Source organism: Siphateles boraxobius, unplaced genomic scaffold, assembly GCF_051911475.1.
Source record: "Siphateles boraxobius isolate OS27281-9 unplaced genomic scaffold, OSU_SipBor_1 7, whole genome shotgun sequence".
NCBI lineage: Eukaryota > Metazoa > Chordata > Actinopteri > Cypriniformes > Leuciscidae > Siphateles > Siphateles boraxobius.
Genome location: NW_027509197.1, coordinates 26,435,344 through 26,460,585, shown reverse-complemented (window position 1 = coordinate 26,460,585; position 25,242 = coordinate 26,435,344). Strand labels below are relative to the sequence as shown.

The 25,242-nt window shown below is 37.5% G+C and overlaps 3 protein-coding genes across 52 annotated transcripts in view; 2 read left to right on the top strand and 1 right to left on the bottom strand.

The window, feature by feature from the left end:
* caska (calcium/calmodulin-dependent serine protein kinase a) overlaps nt 1-19,170 on the top strand; it is a 224,112-nt gene extending 204,942 nt beyond the window's left edge. For 8 of the 50 annotated variants that reach the window (XM_077215406.1, XM_077215393.1, XM_077215402.1 and 5 more), the window contains 12 exons: nt 345-413; nt 1,137-1,205; nt 2,703-2,738; nt 4,048-4,086; nt 4,568-4,764; nt 5,004-5,119; nt 15,485-15,565; nt 15,656-15,736; nt 15,828-16,030; nt 16,810-16,893; nt 17,088-17,114; nt 17,818-18,231. In XM_077215406.1, coding sequence (XP_077071521.1) covers nt 345-413; nt 1,137-1,205; nt 2,703-2,738; nt 4,048-4,086; nt 4,568-4,764; nt 5,004-5,119; nt 15,485-15,565; nt 15,656-15,736; nt 15,828-16,030; nt 16,810-16,893; nt 17,088-17,114; nt 17,818-17,994 — 1,179 coding nt within the window. In that variant the 3' untranslated portion in view covers nt 17,995-18,231. Of the gene's footprint in view, nt 1-344; nt 414-1,136; nt 1,206-2,702; nt 2,739-4,047; nt 4,087-4,567; nt 4,765-5,003; nt 5,120-15,484; nt 15,566-15,655; nt 15,737-15,827; nt 16,031-16,809; nt 16,894-17,087; nt 17,115-17,817 lie in introns of all 50 variants that reach the window. The other 42 variants (XM_077215418.1, XM_077215400.1, XM_077215411.1 and 39 more) reach the window with 11 other exon arrangements.
* Nucleotides 1-25,242, top strand: part of rpl8 (ribosomal protein L8) — a 113,261-nt gene that overhangs the window by 53,536 nt on the left and 34,483 nt on the right. The gene's annotated exons all lie outside the window — the stretch shown is intronic.
* nyx (nyctalopin) lies at nt 21,279-24,099 on the bottom strand. Its single transcript, XM_077215459.1, has 3 exons — nt 23,991-24,099; nt 23,790-23,827; nt 21,279-23,027 (listed from the first exon to the last, which is right to left on the bottom strand). The coding sequence occupies exons 2-3, from the start codon at nt 23,809-23,811 to the stop codon at nt 21,643-21,645; spliced, it is 1,407 nt and encodes a 468-aa protein (XP_077071574.1). The 5' UTR covers nt 23,812-23,827; nt 23,991-24,099; the 3' UTR covers nt 21,279-21,642.

Below are 25,242 nucleotides of genomic sequence, written 5' to 3'. Positions count from 1 at the left end.
TGTCTGTTTGATGACATTGCAGGGTGTTCCAAATGAACATGTTTTGTCAAGTGAAGTGAACTTCAACAGATATTACGTGCGCAGTGAGTAGAGAGCAGTCTAGGAATCCTGTCGATCTGAACGCTGCTTAACACAAAGCTACTGTTTGTATTGTCTACTTTTTTCCATTTGTGTTCCTTGGAAGTAAGAAAATCAGATGGATTTGGAACAACATGAAGATGAGTAGATGACACATTTTCATTTGAGTCTCTTAAACGGGCATTAAACTTTACCACCATTGTCCAGACATAATCCAGTAAAATGTACCTTTTTTAACAATTTGCTTTTTGTTTCTCTATTGACAGCGAGAAATGAGAGGCAGCATCACCTTTAAAATTGTGCCCAGCTACCGCACACAGCAGTCGTCCTGTGAGGTAACGGCCTCTGTGGCCTTTGTATTCTCTTCTGCTCTCTGTCTCTGCCAATCTCCTCTCTCCGCAGTGCTGTGGTTTGCTGCCCTGACCTGTCGTGGCCTTGTGTGGTGGGGTTTGATTGCCGTGGACTCTTGTGTGACTAACTGCCTGCCTATTGGCTGCGTGTTAACGCTTTTCTCCCCGAAAGCCTCCATCCAAAAGGCCCGGTTCCGACACTAACGCACACCAATTTTACAACCAAGATACCGGAACCCTCCCTTACATATTACCAGTTTTGAGAGGAGTTTAGATGTACAATGTGAGAATGTTTCACTGTCTGACAGTGTTGCAGAAGTATTTTACAATTTATTAAGTTAATCTGTACCGTATTGCATACAGAGAAATATTTCTCATAAAACTCCCCTTTCATATCACACGATTCCTCATTTCCAAATACATGTTGGCATCAAAGAGGTCAGATTTCACTTTAAATTTCTCAGGGAAGATGTTTATACCAAGTTGTGTTGGCTACCCCTCTGTTGGGAAGCTGCAATATGGCCTGATGTTCACAACATTTTTCCCTTTGCAACAGTAACATTACTACGCTTTAAAAATGTCCATTTAATAACTTTCATTTCAAGCAAATCTTGGTTTCCTTTACATGATGTCCCCAATTTCTTACCGCAGTGTTGGCCTAGTGTCCGTTTGCTCTGCTGTTTCGCTGACCTTTATATCTTATTACAGAAAGAATCCCCCTCCACCTCCAGACAGTCCCCTGCTAATGGCCATTCCAGCCTTAACAGTTCTATCTTGGTAAGGATCCCAGGCAACCTCAAATAACGACTCCCCTTCCCTCCCCCCAACAATCTCCTTGTGTTGTTTGTGATTATTTCACCCAATTCTTGCAATTATACCCTCTTAATGTGCACTAGATGTTATTAAATCTGTTTAATGTCCAGTTTTATGGTATTTTTTGTTTTTATGTTTCACTAGAATTTTTGTTTTGACAATATCAAACACAAACACAATGACTGAACAAGACCGCAAGTAACATCCATTGAACATAGTTTGCTAGATTCCGTTATCTCAGTTCACAAATTGGTGTGCTCTGTGCTGCTGTAAATCACTCTGACTGTCAGTGTTAAATACTGTTTCTGTAAACACTGTACATCCACTGAAGGGGAGTGTTATGTACAGTGAATGTGGGATCTACTATAGTTGTTTGTAATTAAATATTCCCATGAGTTAATATCAGTGATCTATAATTGCTAACAGTGAGCACAATGATTAGGCAAAACTCTATGGAGGCATGCGAAGGATTCCTTGCATCAATTTTTATTGCATACTTCTAACAAAATCCAGAGATGTGCATTAGCACTGTTTATGAACTAGGGGTGGGCGATACAGACGTTGACACAATAAATCTGTAGAAAATAGAAATTTGTCAAATAATATAAATTTCTTTATAAAATCAAAATTATATTTTCTTATATTTTACTGCTGGCCTGGTAATGACATTGAAAAGAATGGATCAAGTTTGGAAAAAAGTTTAGGAAAGTGGAAAAAGGTTTCCTGTATGTCATGATTTCTTTGGGATATATTCCTAAAAAATATTCTAAGCAGAAGAAATATTTTTTATCAATATTTAGTCTATTTATTTATATTTAGTTTAATATTTAAAAATATATAAATATAAAATGCATACTGTAATAATAAATGAATACATTACTGATAAATTTTTTAATTGAAATTTAAAAAGAATAATAATAATTATTTAAATGTTTACTTTGGACTTAAACATTACTAAACATTATTTAAATGTTTACTTTGTTTTAAATCTTTATACTAAATACTTTTTCCAGTAATATTTAAATAAATTCAGTAAATGTGTTGGGGTTTTTTTTTTTTTTCAGAATTTGTAAGAATAACATGATATAAATATTTGTAATATCGCTCATCCCTGATATGGACCCAGTGGGACACTCTTAGTGTTCTTCATAGTGGAGAGTTAATCTCCACCTCATGAACATGCTTGAATGGAGTGTGTAGTGCTGAAGCTGCTTGCTTGCTCCTTGCTTTCTTGTGCGTTGCTGTTGCTAGATTTACCTTCAACAGCCTTCTTCTCTTTTAACATACACACAAAATGAAGAAACTTTTGTGATCCTCCCCTGTGGAGTTAGCATTGCCTCCTGTCAACCAGATTTTTTTTTATGTTTTGTCTTTTTATTGTTAACGTCTTTTGTGAGTCAAAGTCTGTCTTTCCCCTGTAAATGGTCAGTCTCTCTTTCACTGCTGGGCTTTGCTTTACAGGACTTGCCATCAACCATCCAGCCAAAAGGACGCCAGGTGAATAGAGCATCCCTCAGTCTTAGCCTCCTCTATTGACTTTCCATTTTGCTTTTGTGCTTGAGATTGAATGAACGAGTAGTTAGTGATTCACTGTTATTAACACCTTACTTTCTTAATCATTTCTTGCACTAACACCAATAACTACATCTCACTGTATAATTGTTGAGTTGCTCTGCAGACAGACTGGTTGTAGTGTTATTGCATTGCATTTACACAATAACAAGATTGCAAATGCAGAGGTCTTGTTATTATGTTGTTTTAGTGACTACTAACAAAGTTTAAATAAATTTATAATTTTAACATTCATTTTAAGTCTTTGTAAGACTAAAAATGAATGTTAAAATTATACATTTATTTAAACTTTTTTACTAAAACAACATAATTAATAGAACCTCTACATTTGCAATCTTGTTATTGTGTAAATGGGTTATTCTATGCGTTAGCAACACACCAGTTGGGAAAATGTCTAAAACAACCATTAAGATTTGAAATAAATGTAATAAATTAGTAGCATTTTCTGTACTCTTCTTAAAAGTAAATAAGTGAATTATTCATGTGTTGTGACGAATAACCTCACAGACAGTTGATTACACTAAAGACTGTAACAGTTAAGAGATAAATATATGAAAATAACAGTTTTCTCAAAAAGACTCAATTTATCCAACTTTTTAGACAGCATGTCTTTTTTTAAATGAGTAACTCCACATAAACCATAAAACACCGGCCCAACTATCATTCTGTCCCTGTTAGACTTTTAACTTTATTAAAGAGTGAATCAATCAAGTTTTCCAAATTGTTGTGTCTGTCCTGATCAAACCCCATGCAGTTTCATGCTTTTCTACTGGCTCTGGGCTACAGAGTGGTGTGTGTATCCTTTCACATCTGAACTAGATTACCCTGTAAATCAACAAAGCTGACGATGAGGGACGAAAGAGCTCATCCCAATTTGTTCTCCTAATCTTTAGTCCTCACCTTGAGTAATTGTGTCCTAATAGGATGAGAAGTAGAAAGGAAGATAGGGGATCAGCAGAGGGCGCCATCTGCCAGCACAAGTCCCTCTGTGTTGGCTGAAGTGCATCACCGAGTGCTTCAAATTATCCACTATATTACAAGTGATGATAACACACACAGTGATGTGAATGACACCTCCACCCTGCTTTGTTCCTTTATGTCGACTCATAACTTTTCTGAATGTTAGCTTTTGTAGCTGCATTCTTCATCTCACCAACCCCTGCTCACAGTGCCATACTAATGCAGCCACAGTGCCACGATATTGCATGATGTTTGTAATACTCTCATGCCCTAGATCTCCAGACCTCCAATCAAGGATAAATTTTCCATCCAGGTAAGATTTTAAAGAATGAGCCCAATCCACTGCTCTGAAAAACTGTTGTATAACCATTTAAGTCCAAATGTACCAAGGACTCAAAAACAATTACATCATCACTGCGATTCTTAGAAAATATAACATTATTAACATTAGCTAAATTTTTGCAAAACAATATTTAAATTTAAAGGCCTCTTTTAGTCAATCCAAAGTCTTTTTTTTTTTTTTTTGTAATGCGGGAGTCACACACCACTCTACTCTCAGGCCGCAGTTTTGTATCCAACTGCACTAAATGTCCAGCAATGGCTCCGTAACATATCTCGCCCTCATACAGAGCTTCAGCCATACTCATCGCAACCAAAACCTGATCTCCACTTGAACCCTGATGCCCAGTTGTACCTTGACGTCCACATGTACCCATACGGACCTCCATCAGTCAGTCTCCTTTCCTTGTGCCACTCTGGCTTTTCTGACTTCAGCTGAAAATGTCTCTTTTCAGATCTATGTTCGGGCACAGTTCGAGTATGACCCGGCGAAGGATGATCTCATCCCTTGTAAAGAGGCAGGGATTCGCTTCAGAGTGGGTGACATAATCCAGATTATCAACAAAGATGACCATAACTGGTGGCAAGGCAAACTGGAAAACACCAAGAATGGCACGGCGGGACTGATTCCCTCACCTGAACTCCAGGAGTGGCAAGTTTGGTTCTTTCCTAGAGCAGAATGAGCATTTGAATCATTTCTTTTATTTGAATGATGGAAGAAGATTATGATTGGCTTCTGCTGAGAGAGGAGGGAATGAAGATTCAGTACAATGCAGGCTGCTCACAATATGATTTAAAAGCACTTGATGTACTATACTCAAGGCTAAAAGATATGCTGCACACTCATCACGTCCATTTAATTGTTTCTTTCTTTTGTTTGTTTTGTTCTAGGCGGGTGGCTTGTATAGCCATGGAGAAAACCAAGCAAGAGCAACAGGCGAGCTGTACTTGGTTTGGCAAGAAAAAAAAGCAGTACAAAGACAAATACCTAGCAAAGCACAACGCAGGTACAGTTTCCACTGGGCTTTCTGCTTCTTTTCTCTCTTCATATAGCCAACAGATGATGCTAGTCAATCAACTCTCCCTTATTAGTAATCTAGTTAGTTATCTGCCCCGGTTAACACCAAGAATGATAACTATAACAATAACTATATAAGTGCCCACACTAGTACATAATAACATGTTGTCTAAAACTTTAACTGCTAAAGCTCAATCAAGTCGAGTGAATCCTGATTGGCTGTCAATGTTTTTGATGTTCATCAACTGGACAAAATCATTCTGATACTGATTCCAACAATATCGTTCCACTGTGTAATTATCCGTATAGCTGTGAAATGGACTTTCTTATTTTCATATAATTAGAACGATATTCAAAACGTTATCATTATAGTTATCGTCCGTGGTGTGCACTGCCCAATATCAAATAGGCTTCTAAGATGAGTAAGTTTACCGTTTACTAATAGTTTGCAGAGTAGGAAGTGTATTTTGAAATTTATGCTTCCTACTTGGAAATAGGGTGTCATTGTTGAGATGTGGGAGTATGACGTCACATGGACAGCTCCCGGTGATATGTACTGTACATGATTAATGATAAACCTTCATTTTTAAGAATTGTATCTTTAAAGCCTGTTTTGCAAACGTTTGTGGAGACGTGTGTAAATCACCATTGTGTCATTTTATAAAATGGCAGCCTCTTATTGTTTGATACTGTTGGTACATTTTTATTTTGAGCATTATGTCAGTATAACGTTATGATGATAATTCCATTGTGCCACCTCAAGCTAAATGAATATTTTTTTATTATATTAAATATACCGTGTATTATGTATTATTTTATATTAAAATTATTTATACAGCTTGAGTATATATACAAAAGTATATTCTAGAGTTTGGGGTCAGTACGATTTTTTATTTATTTTTTAAAGAAAATTACACTCTTAAAAAGATAATTTAATGCTTGTATTTCTACAAATATCCACTTTTCAATTATCAGTTGTTTACTATACAAAATCATAACAGGGCTGACATTTTTAGATTGTCCCTTACTGACAAACAGATCAAAACCAAGAGACCTTAACTCATATGGTAGACGCATATGGCACCTGTTTTAATTGATCTGGTAATTTATAATCTTAATTCATAATCATATTGTTGCATTGTATTTTATACATCTTTTCTGTTGTCAGATACTCAGAAACAGTTTATGATCAGAAGCACAATAGAACACTGTGTGGTTGATGGCCATCGCGAACTCAGTCCAGGTGGAACACCATGAGAAAGAATGCATACATGTCTATAATTAGTCCCGTGTTTATATTAGTTCCTATTTTTCTGTGAAAGCTGACTTTTAACCTCATGGGATGGTTGTCAGTAGTAGTTGCTAGAAACACCTCTATTGAATGATTCATACTGTAGTTCAGAAGCTGTAGTGAGTGTCCGTTCCTACGTGTCTGGTGGTAGGTGTGGGCAGGTAACGGGGCCCTGTGCTCTCTAGCTCAAATAACCCGATTTCCTGACTGCAGCATTTCCACAAATAGCAGGGTGACTTGTGCCAATACATAGCCAAGTGGCTGTGTGTCTGATTCTGCTTGCTGTCCCTTACCACAAAGTCCCTTAAGAGTGCTCTAGAGAGTCTTTCATTTTGCTTCAAGTACCAAAGGGGCTCATTAAAGCCAGCCACAGTGGAAACTTTGGTAGTTGTTGCAGATGAGCACACCTGCATGTACAACACTATACAAAAAATGTGTTTATGCGTGTATTCTATCAAAAAAACAATACGTGAGACACCCATGTTTTCCGTAATAGTTCATGGTTGCTGGTTAAGGGCCAAAGGAGAAAAAGAGAGAGAGCGTCTTTGCTGTGAGTGACTCATATGTGACTATATGTGGTCAGCAGAAGTTCATGTCTTCATCAAGGCTTCAGGTCTAAACCAACACACAGATCTCCACTAAAACTGCAGATGTACTGGAACACCTCCTGCTCTCAGATGTACTGTAACTAGGCACACATTTTACAACCTCTATATAAAATGATCCTGTCGTTATGAAAGGTGGCAATTATATGATCTTGTTAGAGGCAAAGTGAACCCCACTGCTTTTAACATGTTATATAAGCAAGTCATTTAGGTCCTAATTCAGTCTGTAATACTAGCTTAAAATAGGGTCAGGTTACCAACTTTGAACGCACAAGATGTTAAAGGGGTGGTTCAGGATTTTGGTAATCGGACCTCATTTCCAAGTTAGCCTGGGTGTTATTTATTAGTGGAGACAGTTTTCAAAAATGTTCATCCAGTCCTTCCAGTTGCATAGTTTGCTGGTGCTAGGCTAGCGAGAGTCAACGGTATCTGCTAGCCTGCCATTAAAAACAGTTTTACCCACTCCACAATAGACCAAAAGCAAATCAATTATAATGCCAGACTATCGATGTAAATGTCTGTTGAGAACCTTGCCTTGGAAAAACTTACTTATGTTGTTAAAGGGAAACTAAAAGACTTTGATCAAATTTGGGCTCCCTTCTTACATTACTGTAACCAAGTTGACCAGACAATATGGGATGATTGAACTACCTAACTCTTCTGTAGTGGTCATGTCCAATATTTAACTCAGTTCCTGTAATCCAGCAAAACAAATAATAGCTCTGGTAAAATAGTAGAATTAAACTAAAAAATGTCAGGCTGTGGGCTGTAATATCAAAATGTATATTTTATTTATTTTATTTTATTTTACATTATTTTATGGTTTAGTGTTGTTCTGGATGTCCTGTAATGTGTATCTTATTATCTTCATTCTTAATTGTTTATTTGTTTCTTACTCATTATTTTGTTTATTTTGTTGTCTTTATGTTCACAAAAGCCAATAAAAAAATGTTGAAAAAAAATTCTGTTGAGAGAATAATGTTGGAAATCAAACTACTCTTGCATCTCAATGAAAGTATTATATTTACAGGAACTAGTTTCTCAGCAGCGGCGGAATTTTACTTTGCTCCGGTTAGTAGTTCTGCACTGAAAAGAAAACACAGAACAGAAGCACACTACAGTCGGGACATCTAGCTAGCTAGTTGTAGCCTTGAACAACGATATTGAAACATTCGATTGTAAACTAAGGAATTGGCAACATGGTTATATAGTTTGCTTCTGTAGTGATGAGTGTCAGCGGCAGGTAAATACACTTGCATGATTGTCTTGTGGACCGGCTCTCTCGGTTGCCTAGGTAACTTAATATCACTCAGTATAACTATTGCAATGCGATGAAAGGGTAGTTTGATTTCCAACATTATTCTCTCAACAGACATTTATAGTCTGGCGTTATAATTGATTTGCTTTTGGTGTACTGTGGAGTGGGTAAAACTGTTTAATGGCAGGCTAGCAGATACCGTTGACTCGCGCTAGCCTAGCACCGGCGAACTATGCAACTGGAAGGACTGGATGGAAATTTTTGAAAACTGTCTCCACTGATAAATAACACCCAGGCTAACTTGAAAATGAGGTCCGATGTCCAAAATCCTGAACCACCCCTTTAAAATGATGCCATCATTTTGTCAAGATATCCCTGATAGTGTAGAATAATTTAAAGGTGAGCTTCCTAAAAATGTGGATTTGTTAGTTTAGACTGTAGACTGAAACATGTTCTACGCAAGTATGTGAATGCAAACCCCTCTAGCTACTGTACATAACATTGATTTAACATTGTTGCATTATGCAGTGTTTCTGAAAAAAATATATATATATGAAGTACACTACCATTCAAAAGGTTTAAAGAAATTAATGCTTTTATTCAGCAAGGACACATTAAATCAATCGAAAGTGAATGTAAAACATTTATAATAGAAATATTTATTTTTCAAAACAAATTCTGTTCTTTTGAACTTTCTATTCATCAAAGAATCCTGAGAAAATGTATTAAGTTTTCCACAAACATATTAAACAGCACACTAGTTTTAAACATTGATAATACAAATTTTTCTTGAGCCCCAAGTCAGCATATTAGAGTGATTCCTTAAGAATCTTGTGATGCTGATAAAAGCTGGAATAATAAAAACTAGAATAATAGCTGCTTTGTCACCACAGGAATAAAATACATTTTTAATTTGTATAATACAGAAAAAAGTTCTTTAAATTTGTTGTAATATTTCACAGTATTGCTGATTAGAGACTTCTTTGAAAAATGTGGGAAAAAAACTTATTTTGAACAGTAGTGCATGCTCGGAATTCTTAGGTATGCAATTATTGAAATATTTTCAGATTTTTCCCCCCCAGGTTTGTTTGAATAAAGTCATGCTGAGAAAGTTGGTTAAAGTTGTCAAAACTGCCAACAATATGTCAGAAATGTGTTGGCCAAGCATTTGAATCAGCATTTTCATACTTGCATAAAGTGTTTCTGGTCTTAGGAGGCCTGATGGTAGATCTGATCATATCAGGTGCTGCTGGAATCACAATGTTCTCTGAGCACCCAATCACTTAGGTGATCAAAAAGGCTGTGTTCAGCACACACCCCCTCAGCCACCAGCGGCAGGGAGCGCAGATCAGGCATAATCCCTCCTGAGCCCAGTGCCCCACTTTACTGAGTCTGATTTGAGCTCACTCAGCCAGAGGCAGGAAATGGGACTCTTCAGAGTATTACAGGCTTTGTTTTTCAGGTCTTGTCACGAATTCCTCTAGGATTGTTTAATTGTCTAAAACTGTTTTGATTATGATGGTTTTGTAAGAGTTGTGCTTTGGGCTTTTCAAGCTTTAATGCGCAGGCTCAGATCAGGTTAGGAAGGGAAATGGGAAGCATAAGGTTGGGGATTTTCCAGTAGGAAGCAGTTGTTAAGGACTTGTCCTTCACAAGGAGAATTTCATATTTGTAAGATGCGAGACAAAAACAAATCAACATTGCAGCAACAGGCTTATAAAGAAAATAGACCTCTATTTAGAGAAATGCACATATTGACAAGCCAGGAAGTGCATCTGGGCATTTCAAGTGGAGGAAGTTCCATCCTAGTTATTTCAGCATTGACACACACGATCTAAATCCACTTTTCATTGTATTGTCAAAAAAACTTACTGATTACATTTGTTTGTATTTTACCCAAGACAGGTTTGTTCAAGCTGCTTGTTTTTCATAATGTTACATACATGAATGGCACGTAAACGTCATGCAGAGACCTGCTGTTACTTTTTATAAGTGTGTTCAAAAGTTTGGGGTCAGTATGTTTTTTCTTTTTTTTTTCTTTCAAAGACATTTATATGGTCACAAAAGATTTCCATTTAAAATAAATTCTGTTCTTTTGAATTATCAATTTATTATAGAATCCTGAAAAAGTGTATCACGGTTTCTGCTAAAACGTTAAATTGCACAGTTTTTAGCATTGATTATAAGTAATGTTTCTTAAAGGGTTAGTTCACCCAAAAATGAAAATTATGTCATTAATGACTCACCCTCATGTCGTTCCAAGCCCGTAAGACCTCCGTTCATCTTCGGAACACAGTTTAAGATATTTTAGATTCAGTCCGAGAGCTTTTTGTCTCTCCATTGAAAATCTATGTACGGTATACAACAGATTGACAACAGAACCGGAAGAGAATACAATGCTGAATAAAGTCATCGTTTTCGTTATTTTTGGAACAAAATGTATTTTCGATGCTTCAAAAAATTCTAACTAACCCCCTGAGGTCACGTGGACTACTTTGATGATGTCTTTATTGCCTTTCTGGACAAGGACAGTATACCGTACATAGATTTTCAATGGAGGGACAGAAAACTCTCGTACTAAATCTAAAATATCTTAAACTATGAAGATGAACGGAGGTTTTACGGGCTTGGAATGACATGACGGTGAGTCATTAATGGCATAATTTTCATTTTTGGGTGAACTAACCCTTTAAGCACCAAATCAGCATATTGGAATGATTTCTGAAGGATCATTTGACACTGAAGACTGGAGTAAAGATGCTGATAATTCAGCTTTCCCATCACAAGAATAAATTACATATTAAAATATGAAATATTTCCAAATGTTTAATACCTTATATATTTATTAATATATTCATAGTTATTTTAAATTATAATAATATTTTAACATATTGCTTTTTTACTTTTTGATCAAATAAATGCTACCTTGGTGAGCATAAGAGACATCTTTAAAAAAATCGTATAGACCCAAAACTTTTGAATATTAGTGTATATACAGAAACATAGATGAAACCACCTAGCATTAAACATTTAAAGAAACCACTTAGCTACCATATAGCAAGGGTAATGATAGACAGCAATGGTAGAAATCTGTCAGCCAGTAGAGATTTTGCTTTACTGTTTATACCACAGTATACACTGATGAGCCTAAACATTATGACCAGTCACAGGTAAAGCGAATATCGTTGATCTCATAACATGGCCACATATTAAGGTCTGGGTAGGTTAGATGGTAAGCAAACAATTAGTTCTCGTAATCAACTTGTTGAATGCTGGATAAATGGGCAGGAATCGACAGGGGCCAAATTGTTATGGCATGGAGACTGGGTCAGAGTATCTCTGAAACAGCAAGGTATGTGGTTTGCTTCCAGTCAGTAGTTGTGATAATGTACCAACAGTGGTCCATGGAGGGACAAACCACTAACCGGCAACAGGGTGTTGGGTGTCCATTGCACATCGATGCACAAGGGCAACAAAGGCTATGGTCCAGGCCAACAGAAGGTCCACAAAATTTTAATGATGGTTATGAGAGGAATATGTCACATCACACAGTGCATTGCACTCTGCTGCGTACCCACAGATCAGTCAGATTGTCTTTGATCCCTGTCCAAAATCAAAAGCACCTACAGTAAAAAGGGCACGCGAGCATGGGAACTGGACCTTGGAGCAGTGGAAGAAGGTTGCCAGGTCCGACGAGTCCCGTTTTCTTTTACATCATGTGGAAGGCCGTGTAAAGTGTGCGCCATTTGCCTGGGGTAGTGAGGCCACCAGGATGCACTATGGGAAAACGACAAGCCGGTGGAGGGAGTGTGATGCTCCTGGACAAATGTTCTGTTGGAAAACCCTGGGTCCAGACAGTCATGTGGACACGTGCCACCTACCTAAACATTGTTCCAGACCAGATACACCCCTTCTTGACAATGGTGTTCCCTAGTGAAAGTGGCCTCTTTCAGCGGGATAATGCACCCTGCCACACTGCACACATTGTTCAGGAATGGTTTGAGGAACATGATGAAGAGTTCAAGGTTCAAGAATTCCCCACATATCAATCCAGTTGAGCATCTGTGGGATGTACTCCACCTCGGCTGCAGCTCGCAAACTACAGGACTTGAAGGACTTGCTGCTGCTAACTTCTTGGTGCCAGATACCACAGGACACCTTCAGGGGTCTTGTAGAGTCCATGCTTCGACGCTGTTTTGGCAGCACCCGGAGGACCAACAGTATATTAAGCAGGTTCTCATAATGTGTAGGCTCATCGGTGTATAAATCAATCAATCAAAACTAACTTTAGCTAGACAATAACTTTATTCTAGAGCTGCTGTAAAGCCAAAAAAATCTCTGTTACTTTAATTTCCTATTATCACTGTAAAGCATTGAAACAATCTATATTGTTAAAAGCGCTATATAAATGGTGACTTGACTATATTTGAGTAACTATCATTTATGATGAATAATCTGATCTGTTGGTTTGTGTTTGTCAAGTTCATAAAAAATCTAAAAAAAAAATTTTATTCACTGGATTATCCAAGAACAGGCATTACAGCATGATTATGTAATATATGTATGTCCACATATGTCATGATGTATAGCGTTACTGCAATAGAACGTTACTCATATGGTGACTGCGAATTATAATACTTACCAGATGATCACAAAAACCTCTTAATACCACACTTTAATTGCAGCTTTCAGATTTCAGCCTTGATGTGCAAATGCATTGCTGTGAATGTCAGAGGCATGTTTCATTGTTCAGAGCCGTGATGTGTTTCACACTCTGAAAGCGTCCCATCCAGAGCAGCCCGAGCTCACGGATGGTCATCATGTCTCTGTGCTCCGGACATCACAGCTTTAAGCGTGCTTGTTGTTGTATTTGTTTACTGATGTTAACTGAGCCATAACTCAATGACTCCCCTCCCCTGTCCATTTTACATGCTGTCTATCTACCAATGGCATCTGTGCATGTAAGTAACTGTGTTGCTGTGGTTAACATATCATGTGCTTAATTCTGTCTTTCTCTGTCTCTCTGTCTCACTCAACGCCTTTGCTGTGGTGATCTTATTAACCCCGAATCCATCTATGCCTGTTAGCAATTTCCATTTCACTTCCATTCAACAAAACAAAGATATTTTGAATTGTGTTTGAATGTTTGTGGTACTCATGATTTGTTTTGTTTTGTTCTGTGTTGTGTTTTTAGTTTCCTGTTAATTCTGTATTCTCTCAACCCTGTGCATCTATATTCACTGATCCACCACATTACATGAGGCTTCTCTGTGCGCAAATCCATTAAGCATCCTACACATATAGAGCTGCATACTCAAGGTCATGTGAAAAAGGAGCATGAATCATTTAAGGCATCTATTCAGAGAGGGAGATGAGTGCTGGAATCACTTTTCACGTGGAAATGACACAGATGGCTCACGTTTCCCACAGCCAAGTCAACTCACTGTCTCCTGCACACATGCATGATATCTCCTCAACACCCCCTGCATGCACACTGCAGCCAGTTTTACTCATTATGCAACCTTGACACTGCTAGAAAAGGCTTAGTGGTATAGCTTTGTATAAGTTTACAATAGCTATGATTCTTTATCCTTCAGTGCAGTCATATTTCAGAGGAAACATTGCTTTAGCCCTTCAGCTTTTTTCCTCTTTTTTTCATTACAGGATCTAACTGTGAGAATTAGCAGGTGTATGTAACATTTTTGTTAATGTTTGAATAGTTGACACAAAAATGAAACAATTCTCTCATAGTTTACTCTCTGTCATATCGTTCCAGACCTGTATGGCTTTTTTCTACCTTGGAACACAAAAGAAGATAATTAGAAGTGTTTTTTTCTCAGATTTTTTCCATTCAACAAGCATACAGTCACCAAAAAGGACAAAAAAGCACCATAGAAGTAGTCCATGCAGCAATTGTACTAAAGTCATGGCTTTGTGTGATTAGCTGATAAACATTCACTCTGTTGTAACTCATAAATCTCATTTGCACATGCATATAAGAATGCACCAATATTAAAATTGTAAAGTTTGGGGTCAGTAAAGTGTTTTTAATAGAATTAATACTTTTATTCAGCAAGGACACATTAAATTGATTGAAAGTTTCAGTAAAGACACAATGATGCTGGAGTTTATTTGCTGGTCATCTAAGAATCACAGAAAAAAATTAATCTTGGTTTCCACAAAAATATGAGGCAGCACAACTGCTTTCAATATTGATGATAATCAGAAATGTTTCTTGAACTCCAAAACAGCATATTAGAATATATGAAGTGTAAAGTGACTGAAGACTTGATTAAATAAATAAGTAAATTAGGAATAAGTTACATTTTAAAATATATTCAAACAATTATTTTAATTAGTTTTACTGTACTTTTTATCAAATAAAAACATCCTTGGTGCATTTGCACACAGAACATACATTTACATTACATTTATGCATTCGGCAGACACTTTTATTCAAAGTGAATTGCATTGCATTCAGGTTCATCAGTTCATGCATTCCCTGGGAATCGAACCTATGACCCTGCCGTTGCTAGCGCCATGCTCTAAGGTTCAAGTTTCAGGAATACAGTAGCATAATCTCACAAGACTTCTTTCAAAAACATTAGCCTTACTAACCCCAAACTTTTGAACGGTAGTGTAAATGTAAAGGAACATTTTGCAACAGTGAATAATGGATATGCATTTAGTGATTTGCATTTATTTCATTAAATTAGTGTTTTTAAAGATTAACTTTAACTTTAAGCATTAGAGTCATCTAATGCTCAAAGTTACAGGTAATCTAAATAAAGTACAAAATATAGGAAAACGAACACGTGAAATGTCTCCAGGTTTGACATCGCTGAAAGTTTGAATATGTAGAAATGCTAAGTGCGAGTGGCTGGGATGTTTTCTCTCAGCCTCGTTTTTGATGAAGCCAATCTGCTGCAGTGGAGATTGAATGTCAGTCAGGCACAGTATCAAATCCCCCATCAGGCCTGTAACATTACATAAGCTGCCAAAACACATGCAGAGTCCTCATAGAGAACAAACACCAATAGCATTACCCCCCAAAACATCCTCCTTATGTAAGATTCAACATTTGTTGTTGTTTTTTTAACTTTAGAACAGCTGGTTTGTTGGAGTCTCATGACAATGACCTACAATTTTGGAAATTTAAGATCAATCCTTCGCCCTTAACAGTCTTCTGTATGTTTTTAGTGTTTGATCAACTAGATCTGGTCACTTATGAGGAAGTCGTGAAGTTGCCAGCGTTCAAGAGGAAAACATTAGTTTTACTAGGTGTGTATGTAGGCTTTTATTCCATGTTTTACTTTTGTTAGTTGGTAGGAAGTATGCGTCTCTTACGTTTGTGGTTTGTTCAACTGGCAGGTGCCCACGGTGTCGGCCGAAGACACATCAAGAACACGCTCATCACCAAACACCCAGACAGATTTGCTTATCCCATTCCACGTAAGAAACTTCCCCAAATCTCTAACAGTCCACATGATTGCACACCGATCCTGCTGAACTGATAACCGCAAACTCATCTCTGCCCCAAAAGACACGACCAGATCTCCAAAGAACGAAGAAGAGAACGGCAAGAATTATTTCTTTGTATCCCACGACCAAATGATGCAGGACATCTCCAACAACGATTACCTGGAGTACGGGAGCCATGAGGATGCAATGTACGGCACTCGATTGGAGACGATACGCAAGATCCACGAGCAGGGACTCATAGCCATACTGGACGTAGAGCCACAGGTGAATATTTCACTGCTCAGCATGTATTAACGACAGAAGATGGTCTGACGTTAACCTTTTACGTCATTACTGTGATGCTGCACCTTTAAATCAAATAGCTTTAAAGACTTAAATATGCAAATATGAAATATGCTCTGGTTAAGCTGAAGCACTTGAACTTTATTTAATATAAATACAAGCAAAGAAAAGTATTAGAATGAGAACTAATATGATGGAAATAAAGACCTAAGATTAGTTAGCCACTGCTTTGTCAGGAATTGAGTTATCTTACGTGACAGTCAATTTTAAAATTGATTTGATTTTTTCATAGATTTGTTTTGATATTTTCATAGTAATTTCCAGAATATTATCAGAGTATGGAATGTTTTAGATTGAGACAAACTAACTAATACCATAAAACTAAAAATAAAAGTCAAATAGAATTAATGTTTATGTTGTTTTTTACATACCAAAAATGATGTCGCTTCTTTTAGGGAACTGTCTGTTGTTAGTTATAGGGACTTTACAAAAGGCAAATGGAAAGGGATATTAAGACGCATATGAATTGTTTTCCAATTACAACAGTATTCCTTATTAAATTATTTTGTTTCATACATTTCATTTAGAGAAAGGAAAAACTGAAGAAACACCAAGCTTATTTTGTTAAAAGTTACATGGCAAAACCAACTGGTTTGATTTCATCTTTAATTTAATGAGTTTATCTTATTTGGAATACATTGACACCAATGATAGGAGCATAAAAATGTAGAACATATTGTAATGTGTTTGATCATTCTCAGGCACTGAAGGTTTTACGGACAGCTGAATTTGCTCCCTATGTGGTTTTCATTGCTGCACCAACAATCACTCCTGGCATGAATGAGGTGAGATCAGGATCCAAAACATATGCCATGGCATGCGTCACCCTCACTGGCAGAATAACTCCACCTAACTTCTCTTCTTTCTTTCATTCAGCTAAATCTTTACTTAGTCCGTTTCTTTTTTCTTTTCTTTTTTTTTGCATGCACTTTCTTGCATGTTTTTTAATTTCTTCTACCTTTCCTTACATCACGCTCAGCTTCCCAGATGGTGCAGGAAGCTGCCTGTGAGTATGACAGGAAGTCAGCTAGATCCCTAAGTTCTAGCCAAAAAAGTTCCACTCTATTCATGACTTAGAACAAAGGTCAATTTGACAGATGACGATTTTTAAGAAAGCCCTTATCCACATTTAAGCTCTCTGCTTTAGATCTGTGCACCACTGTTCAAAAGTTTGGAGTCAGTAAGTTTTTTTTTTTTTTTTTTTTATTCAGCAAGGATGCATTTTTGAAAATATTGTAATGTTTCCACAAAAATATTAAGCAGCACAAAATTGATAATAATAAATGTTACATGAGCACAAAAAATCAGCTTAATGAATCATTTCTGAAGGATCATGTGACACTAAAGACTGGAGTAATGGCTGATGAAAATTCAGCTTTACCATCACAGGAATAAACTACGTTTTGAAATATATTAAAATACAAAATGGTTATTTTAAATTGTAACAATATTTAACAATATTACTGTTTTTTATGTTTATTACTGTTACTTTATTTTGATAAAATAAATTACTGACCCCAATCTTCTGAACAGTATTGTGTATATATACAATAGTACAATCCTTCCCAACTCTCCCATTGTCTGTTTATAGTCCTGCAAATACCTTTGGGATCATCAATGACATTTTCTTAAATGGGCACAATTCATCCATTGTCCTTTTTTTACCTCTCATCTGCTCTTTTACTCACTCTTTTTCTTTCATGCTGCAGGACGAGTCATTACAGAGGCTGCAGAAGGAGTCTGAAATCCTCCAGAAGACATATGCACACTATTTTGACCAAACCATCATCAATAATGAGATTGACGAGACTATTCGGCTCCTGGAGGAAGCTATAGACCTGGTGTGCACCACAGCCCAGTGGGTTCCAGTGTCTTGGGTCTACTAAATCAGCAAACCCATCAACCTGTAACCTTATGCCCTTCATATCCTCACACTTTGCAGTGAATCTCTGCAAGAAAAAAGAAAAAAAAACTTCAGAACTTTCCCATGATGCAAACAAAAGGTCACCTCTGATGTTCAAAAACATCAGTGTACCTACAGTGAGCCTAGTCTTGGCCCCTCACAGACAACCTAGACGTAGTGTTGTATTAATGAAAAAAGATCAATAAAATAAATTACTAAATATTGTCATGTCTATATAGCTAGGAGGCGACATTTTGTAGACGTTTAATTTAAAGAGACAGTATCCTACATGATACATTTTCCTAAAGCGAATATTTTTTTATAGTTTTTCTGCCCATTTCTCTTTTAGTACCAGAGAAAAAGTACAGCATTACTACAGCAGAATCCTCATAGCTTTCATCTGTCCAGCCCCGTCCATTAATACATAATCCCCACATTATCCATGCAGCAGACCCTAGCTGCTTTAGCGCACAACCCACCGATTCAGCTTTCATTTAAAACCAAACCTTTGCCTTTTTTATTCGGTTTTTTCCCAGTTCACCCTCCTCTACACGTGGATATTGTCTCTCTAAAGACGTGCATAAATGTTTTAGAGATTTGAATGAGATCTCATGCATGTGAACATTCACGAGCGACGAACGTCCATGCTGTCAGTGTTAGCTGTGTTCAGACAGTCACCCACGGCAGAAAACATTCCATTCGTCTGGACGAACACATTCAAACAGGTGGAGCTGGTGACGAGGAGGGGAAAAAAAAGACCTATGCACATCCCTTGCATTTTGGCAACTTTGTAAAGTTTATTTTTACCAATCATGTAGTAAAATGTGTTTGTAAATGGTCAAAATTTTTATTTGTTGTAAGATAAAGGGGTTCGGGATAAAAATGAGTGCACAAAACTGTTCTGGCATTTCAGAAATGTGGCGTTTGAGAACATTAATGTCGACTCAGAAATCCCATTTTTATTCTGAGCAGTTGTTTGAGGAAGAGGTGCGTCCGTGCAAAGCAAATAGACGATGTCTGTTCATCTGAATGGTTCTGTACATGACAAACTGTTTACTCAAACTGCCCTGTATAAATTGCTCTGCCGATGACGGAGCAGCTCTTCGGCATGAGCGTTCTTTGTTTTGTTTTTTAAATATATTTCCTTTAATGTGGTGAAGATCTCATCTTTGTCCTTTGCTCTGTTGTCTCATCCAGCTTTTTGCTCGGCCTCTCTGTGTGAGTTTGCAGAGACGGTGCCAATGGAAACTTTGGTTCCTCTTTTACCATTTTGTTTTTCTGTATTTTTCCCAGCAGCTGTGGTAGGTCACGCCCTGCCCGCTTGACTCTGTGTGACTGCAGACGGGTTCAATGCCCAGTTATGTGTCCGAGAGCAACGCAGAGTGTGTTTGCTTGACCAATGGTACTGTATGTCTGACATATTTCTGTTTAATTGAAACCTACAGCTAGTGTGTTGCTACATGTGTAAAGTTTAGGCATGTTTTTAAGTCTTAATATACACTACCCTTCCAATGTTTGGGGTTAAGATTTGTAATGTTTTCAAAGAAGTCTCTTATGCACACAAGGGCTGGTTTATTTGATCAAAAATGCAGTTTTATTAAAGAGATAGATCACCTGAAAATGAAAATTCTGTCATCATTTACTCGTCCTCAAGTTGTTCCAACCCTGAATGAATTTTTTTCTTTTGCTGAACACAGAAGATATTTTGAAGAATGTTTGTAACTAAACCATTGCGGGCCACCATTGACAAACTAATGGTGCCCATCAACTGTCTGGTTACCCATATTCTTCAAAAATATCTTCTGTTGGTGTTCAGCAGAAGAAAGAAATTCATACAGGTTTGGAACAACTTGAGGACGAGTAAATGACAGAATTTTCATTTTTGGGTGAACTATTCCTATAATTCCTGTGATAGCAAAGCTACATTTTCAGCAGCCAATACTCCAGTCTTCAGTATCACATAATCCTTTAGAAATCATTAATATTATCAATGTTGAAAATGGTTGTGCTGCTTAATATTTTGTGGAAACAGTGGGGTTTTTTCAGGATTATTTAATGAATGGAAAATTCAAAAGAACAGCATTTATTTGAAATAAAAATCTTTTGTGACTTTACAAATGTTGTTACTGTCACTTTTGATCAATTGAATGCATCCTTGCTGAATAAAAGCATTCATTTATTTAAAAGAATATCTCACTGACCCCAAACTTTTGAACGGTAGTGTATTTTGGTACTGTCATACAGGTGAATACAACCTACATACAAACTGTCATAAATAAAGAAGCAGGATTTATTCACATTCTAGGATGCACAACTGAAGGACACTTGGCAGCACCTTCCTCCAGCTGGGTTGGGGTATAATATCATGAAGTTTCTTCTGCTCGCTCACAAACTGCTTTCCTCGTGGAGGGAGTTTCTTCGCATCAGTTTCTGCCATAATCAAGAACAGAAGTTTGAAATGCCGACTGTTGAAATATATACCCATGAATGATAGAGCCACACTTTTCACCTGCTGAACCCTGAATGAGTGCATTGATGTGCCATAAAGAGAGGGATATGAGTGCTGCATCTTCTTATTTTAGCTGTCATACAAAACACAAATGTTGATAAAAAAATATTTTTAACTGAACTGGAGGAGAGACTTAACGAAAACAAAGCCCAATTTTGAATTGTTTTCAGTAAAAAAAAAATAAGGGTAGAAATGTTGGACTAAGAAAATATTATCTGACAATGTAATTGACGTGTATTTGGTCAGTTTTATCAGGAAAAAAAATGACTTATTTAAATAGACAACTAGTCTTATCACAAACAAATAAAATGATACTTTGCCATTTTACTGACTATTTATGCAATGATCTTTGTTTATTCAAAGTATTAATCACAAATGAACAAAAATCAGTTAAACTAAAAGGGTTCTTATACAAATCTCATGCATGGCTCAGAGCGTGCCATCATCCTCCTATATGCATTGCTCTCATATAGCCCATATATGCCCATTTGCCTCATAACAGTAAAACGGCATGATAAAGCCAATTCATTTGGTTACAATATGAAGCAGCTTATGTTACAGAGTGCACTTAAGCTTTATGGAATAGGAAGACTAATGCATTTTCCAGAACTGGAAACTTACCCAGTTTAATGAACCAAACAAAAGAGGACAGTGTGTTATGCCATCTGGTGAAATGATAGTGAGAAGCTTTATCAGATAAATCTCCTACACAACAAATGTTTCAAAGTTACGCAACAGAACATGTACAAACGTATTAATACTATAAATGCATTATAAAGATGCGTTTTAAATTGAAATAAAAAAAAATGAAGTAAAAACGTCTGTGCCACTAGTTGCAGGTCTCACAAAATGGCCCTGTTATACTTTAAGAAAGCCTTTCATACGGACAAAAAGCCCCTTACAGTCTCATTGGCTTAAAACACAATCCTATCAAGACCAGTTTCCATTCATTTAAAGAGACAATCATCTCCAACTCCCTTATATCAGCCAGAATTTCTGCTCATGGCAAGATGGATCAAATGTTTTATCACAGCCTTAAATCCAAATATTTCCCATCCAGCTACTGGGAAATTACTTCCACTCTTTAATGCACTTCAACCCCTTTCGGTATTCCCCAGACTCTCAAGAGGCGTTAATGCAGTCAATCTGGGCTTGAAAAAGAAACACAAGAAAAAACACAGTCTGAGCAGCACTGAACAATCCACGTCCGCAAGAAACCTGACTCTCGGCAGGGTCCTGTTGGGTGCCGTTCCTCAGACCGTCCGTGGCGTTGACCATCTCATCCATCAGTTCCTGCTGTAGCAGTTTGGAGATGAGGCTGTTGAACTTGTTCTCCATGGTAGGGTAGTCCAGAAGAGATGTGGTCAGGTTGAGCTCTGGAGGATCCAGACAGGTGCCGTTCAGGCGGACGTAGACAACTTCGCTCAGGTCCAAGCCAGCTACTGAGGATGGGGATGCACATGGGATGTCCCTCACTAACTTATAGCTCTCCATCCACACCTTCAACCACTCCAGGTCGCAGGTACACTCCCAGGGGTTTCGGAAGAGATACAGGTGGCCGATGAAATAGATGGGCTGGAAGACGGAGAAGGGCAGAGACGTCAAATTGTTGCTGTTGAGGTGCAGCGTGATGAGGCTTGTCAGGTTCTCAAAGGCGCCATCCTCAATATAGGACAGGCGGTTTCGATCCAGGTACAACACCTCCAGCTCCACCAGGTCACTGAACCATGTTCTGGAGACGTTGGTCATCAGGTTCCCACCCAGATTCAACATTTTCAAGTTGCTCAGGCCCTTGAAAGCCTGCTGGGGCAAGTCAACCAACAGATTATCGTTCAGGTAGAAGTTCTCTAGACGCACTAGATCTTTGAAGGCCTCGTCATGTATCACGTTTATGCGATTCTCCTGTAAGTTGAGGTACTTGAGGTTGCTCAGGCCCAACAAAGAGTTGTAGGCCACCGCTTCGATCTTGTTGCGCTCCAAGTAAACATGTGTGAGGTTTTCCATCCCTCGGATGGCACCAGTGATGCGTCGAAAGTTGTTTTGGAAACACAGCAGTTCTTTCAGGGCGATTTGCTCCAGGAAGATCCGGTCTGGCATGTTGAACAGGTTACAGTCGGAAATGTCCAAGCGCACCAAACGTTTGAGTGCCGTGAAGGTGCGAGTGTGCAGGTATCGGATATACTCATTGTGGGCCATCTTGAGCTCCACCAGGTTGGGCAGCCCTTTAAATGCTCCAGGCGTGATGAAGGAGATGTTGTTGTGGTCAAGAGAGAGTGTCTTAAGTGAAGGCAGGGTGCCAAAGGCTCGCTCGGACAGAAACTTTAGGCTGTTCTTGTCCAGGTTGATGGAGGACGCCTCGCATGGGAACTCTTTGGGCAGTTCCATCATGTTTACGTGGTCACACAGGACACTGCAGCTCTTCTCCTGAGTACATGTGCAACTGGGAGGGCAGGAGCGAGTGCAGGCCCACAGGGACAGGGCGTGAGGGGGGAGGAGGAGGAAATACACTGGAGAGAAGGGAAAAGAGATGTGTTAGAGGGTGCCATTTTACCACAGTACGTAATTAAACAAATTCTCTATTCAGTATGTAAATTATAAATAAACAAAATACAGAAATGGCAGAGTCGAACCATTTCATTTTCTTGAATAAATAGCTGGGTTACAGAATGAAGCCTTTATATAGAGTTTCTTAAATTTTTGAAATCTTTTTATTTTAATTCATATTTTTAGAATGAACCCTTAACTTACATCACGCTGAACTGTAAACAGCCACATTGATGGATACCACACTACGGGTTTGTACTTTAACTACATGGTGTAAACTGCAGAGAAATGCTGCTATTTACTTGACAAAAAAAAAACTTTAATGAACTTTCGGGGAACTTCCAGGAGTTTATTATGATAATCATGCAGCATAAGCAATCACTTTGCAAATAAGTCTGGTTTTCCCAGCAGTTATGGGAAGATTACAGAGAGCACAATCAAAAGACTGGAGGAATAATTTAATGTGTGGCCTCCCTCTGTCCTGCATCTGCTCTGCACATTGAAATTATGGTGATTAAGAAAGGACAGATTAGAGATTACACAAATACACTAGCTCTAGTTTGTTCCCTTAAATTCATGCAAGTAGAGATACTGTATTTCATCAGCGCTCAGCAAATACTTTAATATAAATGTTCTCAGAAGCATTGAGACTTGAACTGAATAGCTGAAGAAATACACCAAACCGATGACACCAAGGAACATAACAGCAAAAATCAGGGACTTACCAGCAAAAGCAATGGAACACATCACTGGTTTCTCTCAGCTGTGGATTTTTAAGATAACATGAAATATTTTGCAAATTAACTTCAATATTTCCACGAAGACATTTCAAACATCTTGATATCAAATAAAATGTGTCCATCTTCTCTTGGTAATATCAAAAGTCCCAAAATGTTCAATGATTGCATAGCCCCAAAACTGCCTACCTGCCAAGCATGTTCAGTAGCCTAAAGGGTATTCTGCTCTGACCGCTGATAAAAGCGCATCTACAAGTTTACCCAACATGACTACATGTCTGTACCACTTCGCTCCAAGTGAAAATATGAATGGATTAAAGGCTCTATCGCTCAGCATTTGTGTTTGTATGTGTGCACACATGCACTAACAAAAACTCCCCTTTAGAAAGCCATCACTAAATGGCAGAAAAATCCTAGGATTATAAGCATTTAAAGCAGTACTCTGTAATCTGCATGTACCATTGAAGCCCAGGGTCATATCTGCTTGCTTTGATTTCAGTCTGCAATCTTAGAGTACCTTACAGCCACTGGTTTATATAACAAACTAATGTAAACCTTTCAGGAAACATTTGCCAAGAACTGGATGTTAACACCTTTCATTAGAGGCCCTTTTCAGATTAGGGAACAGTGTGGTCACTTTACACTTAGACAAATGACAGAAGTAATATAACACAATTACTATTCAGATGTATATATATATATATATTAGACAGCATCTATAGAATAGGAGCTATCAGTGTTCAGAAATCCCATGTTAAGGTGCAAATTGAATTACTGGTGAATACGATAATGATTTAACAAAAAAAATCAATTTGAGTTGTATACAGCTCAAAAAATGTAAATCAAATAACAGTGCTACATATTCTCATTTTCATAAACAGACCAGGAGTAATATTTGGAATATAAGTTTATGACACCATTAGTTGAGACACTGGCAGTTTTCCCTGAAGCATCAGACTACTAAACAACTACCACCTACCATTTTGGGGCAATATGTAATAATTTGTGAGAAATCTTACATTGTTTTATACAATGGCAGTAAATGAATATGCATATATTTAGACGTGGTAATTTTAAGACTGTAGTAACTTTAGTCCTGTAAATCACTTGAATTGTTCAAATAAATAATTTAAAAAGATATAAATTTAGTTAAATTATATGGGTGTAACGATACACTCATGCCACAATACAATACTTTGTCAAAATAAAGTTGTATATATATATATATATATATATATACACACATATATATATAAAACCTCTAAGACCTTTTTTATAACAGTTTTTTAAATAATTACCGTTATAACGTATAATTAACATTGATTAATTAAAATGCTAAATTTGGTATTACGAGGTGGACTTGAATAGGCTTTTACTTGGTCCACAGTCCACAGGGTAATAGTGACACCGGAAGAAAATTATTAATGCGTCTAAGATCATT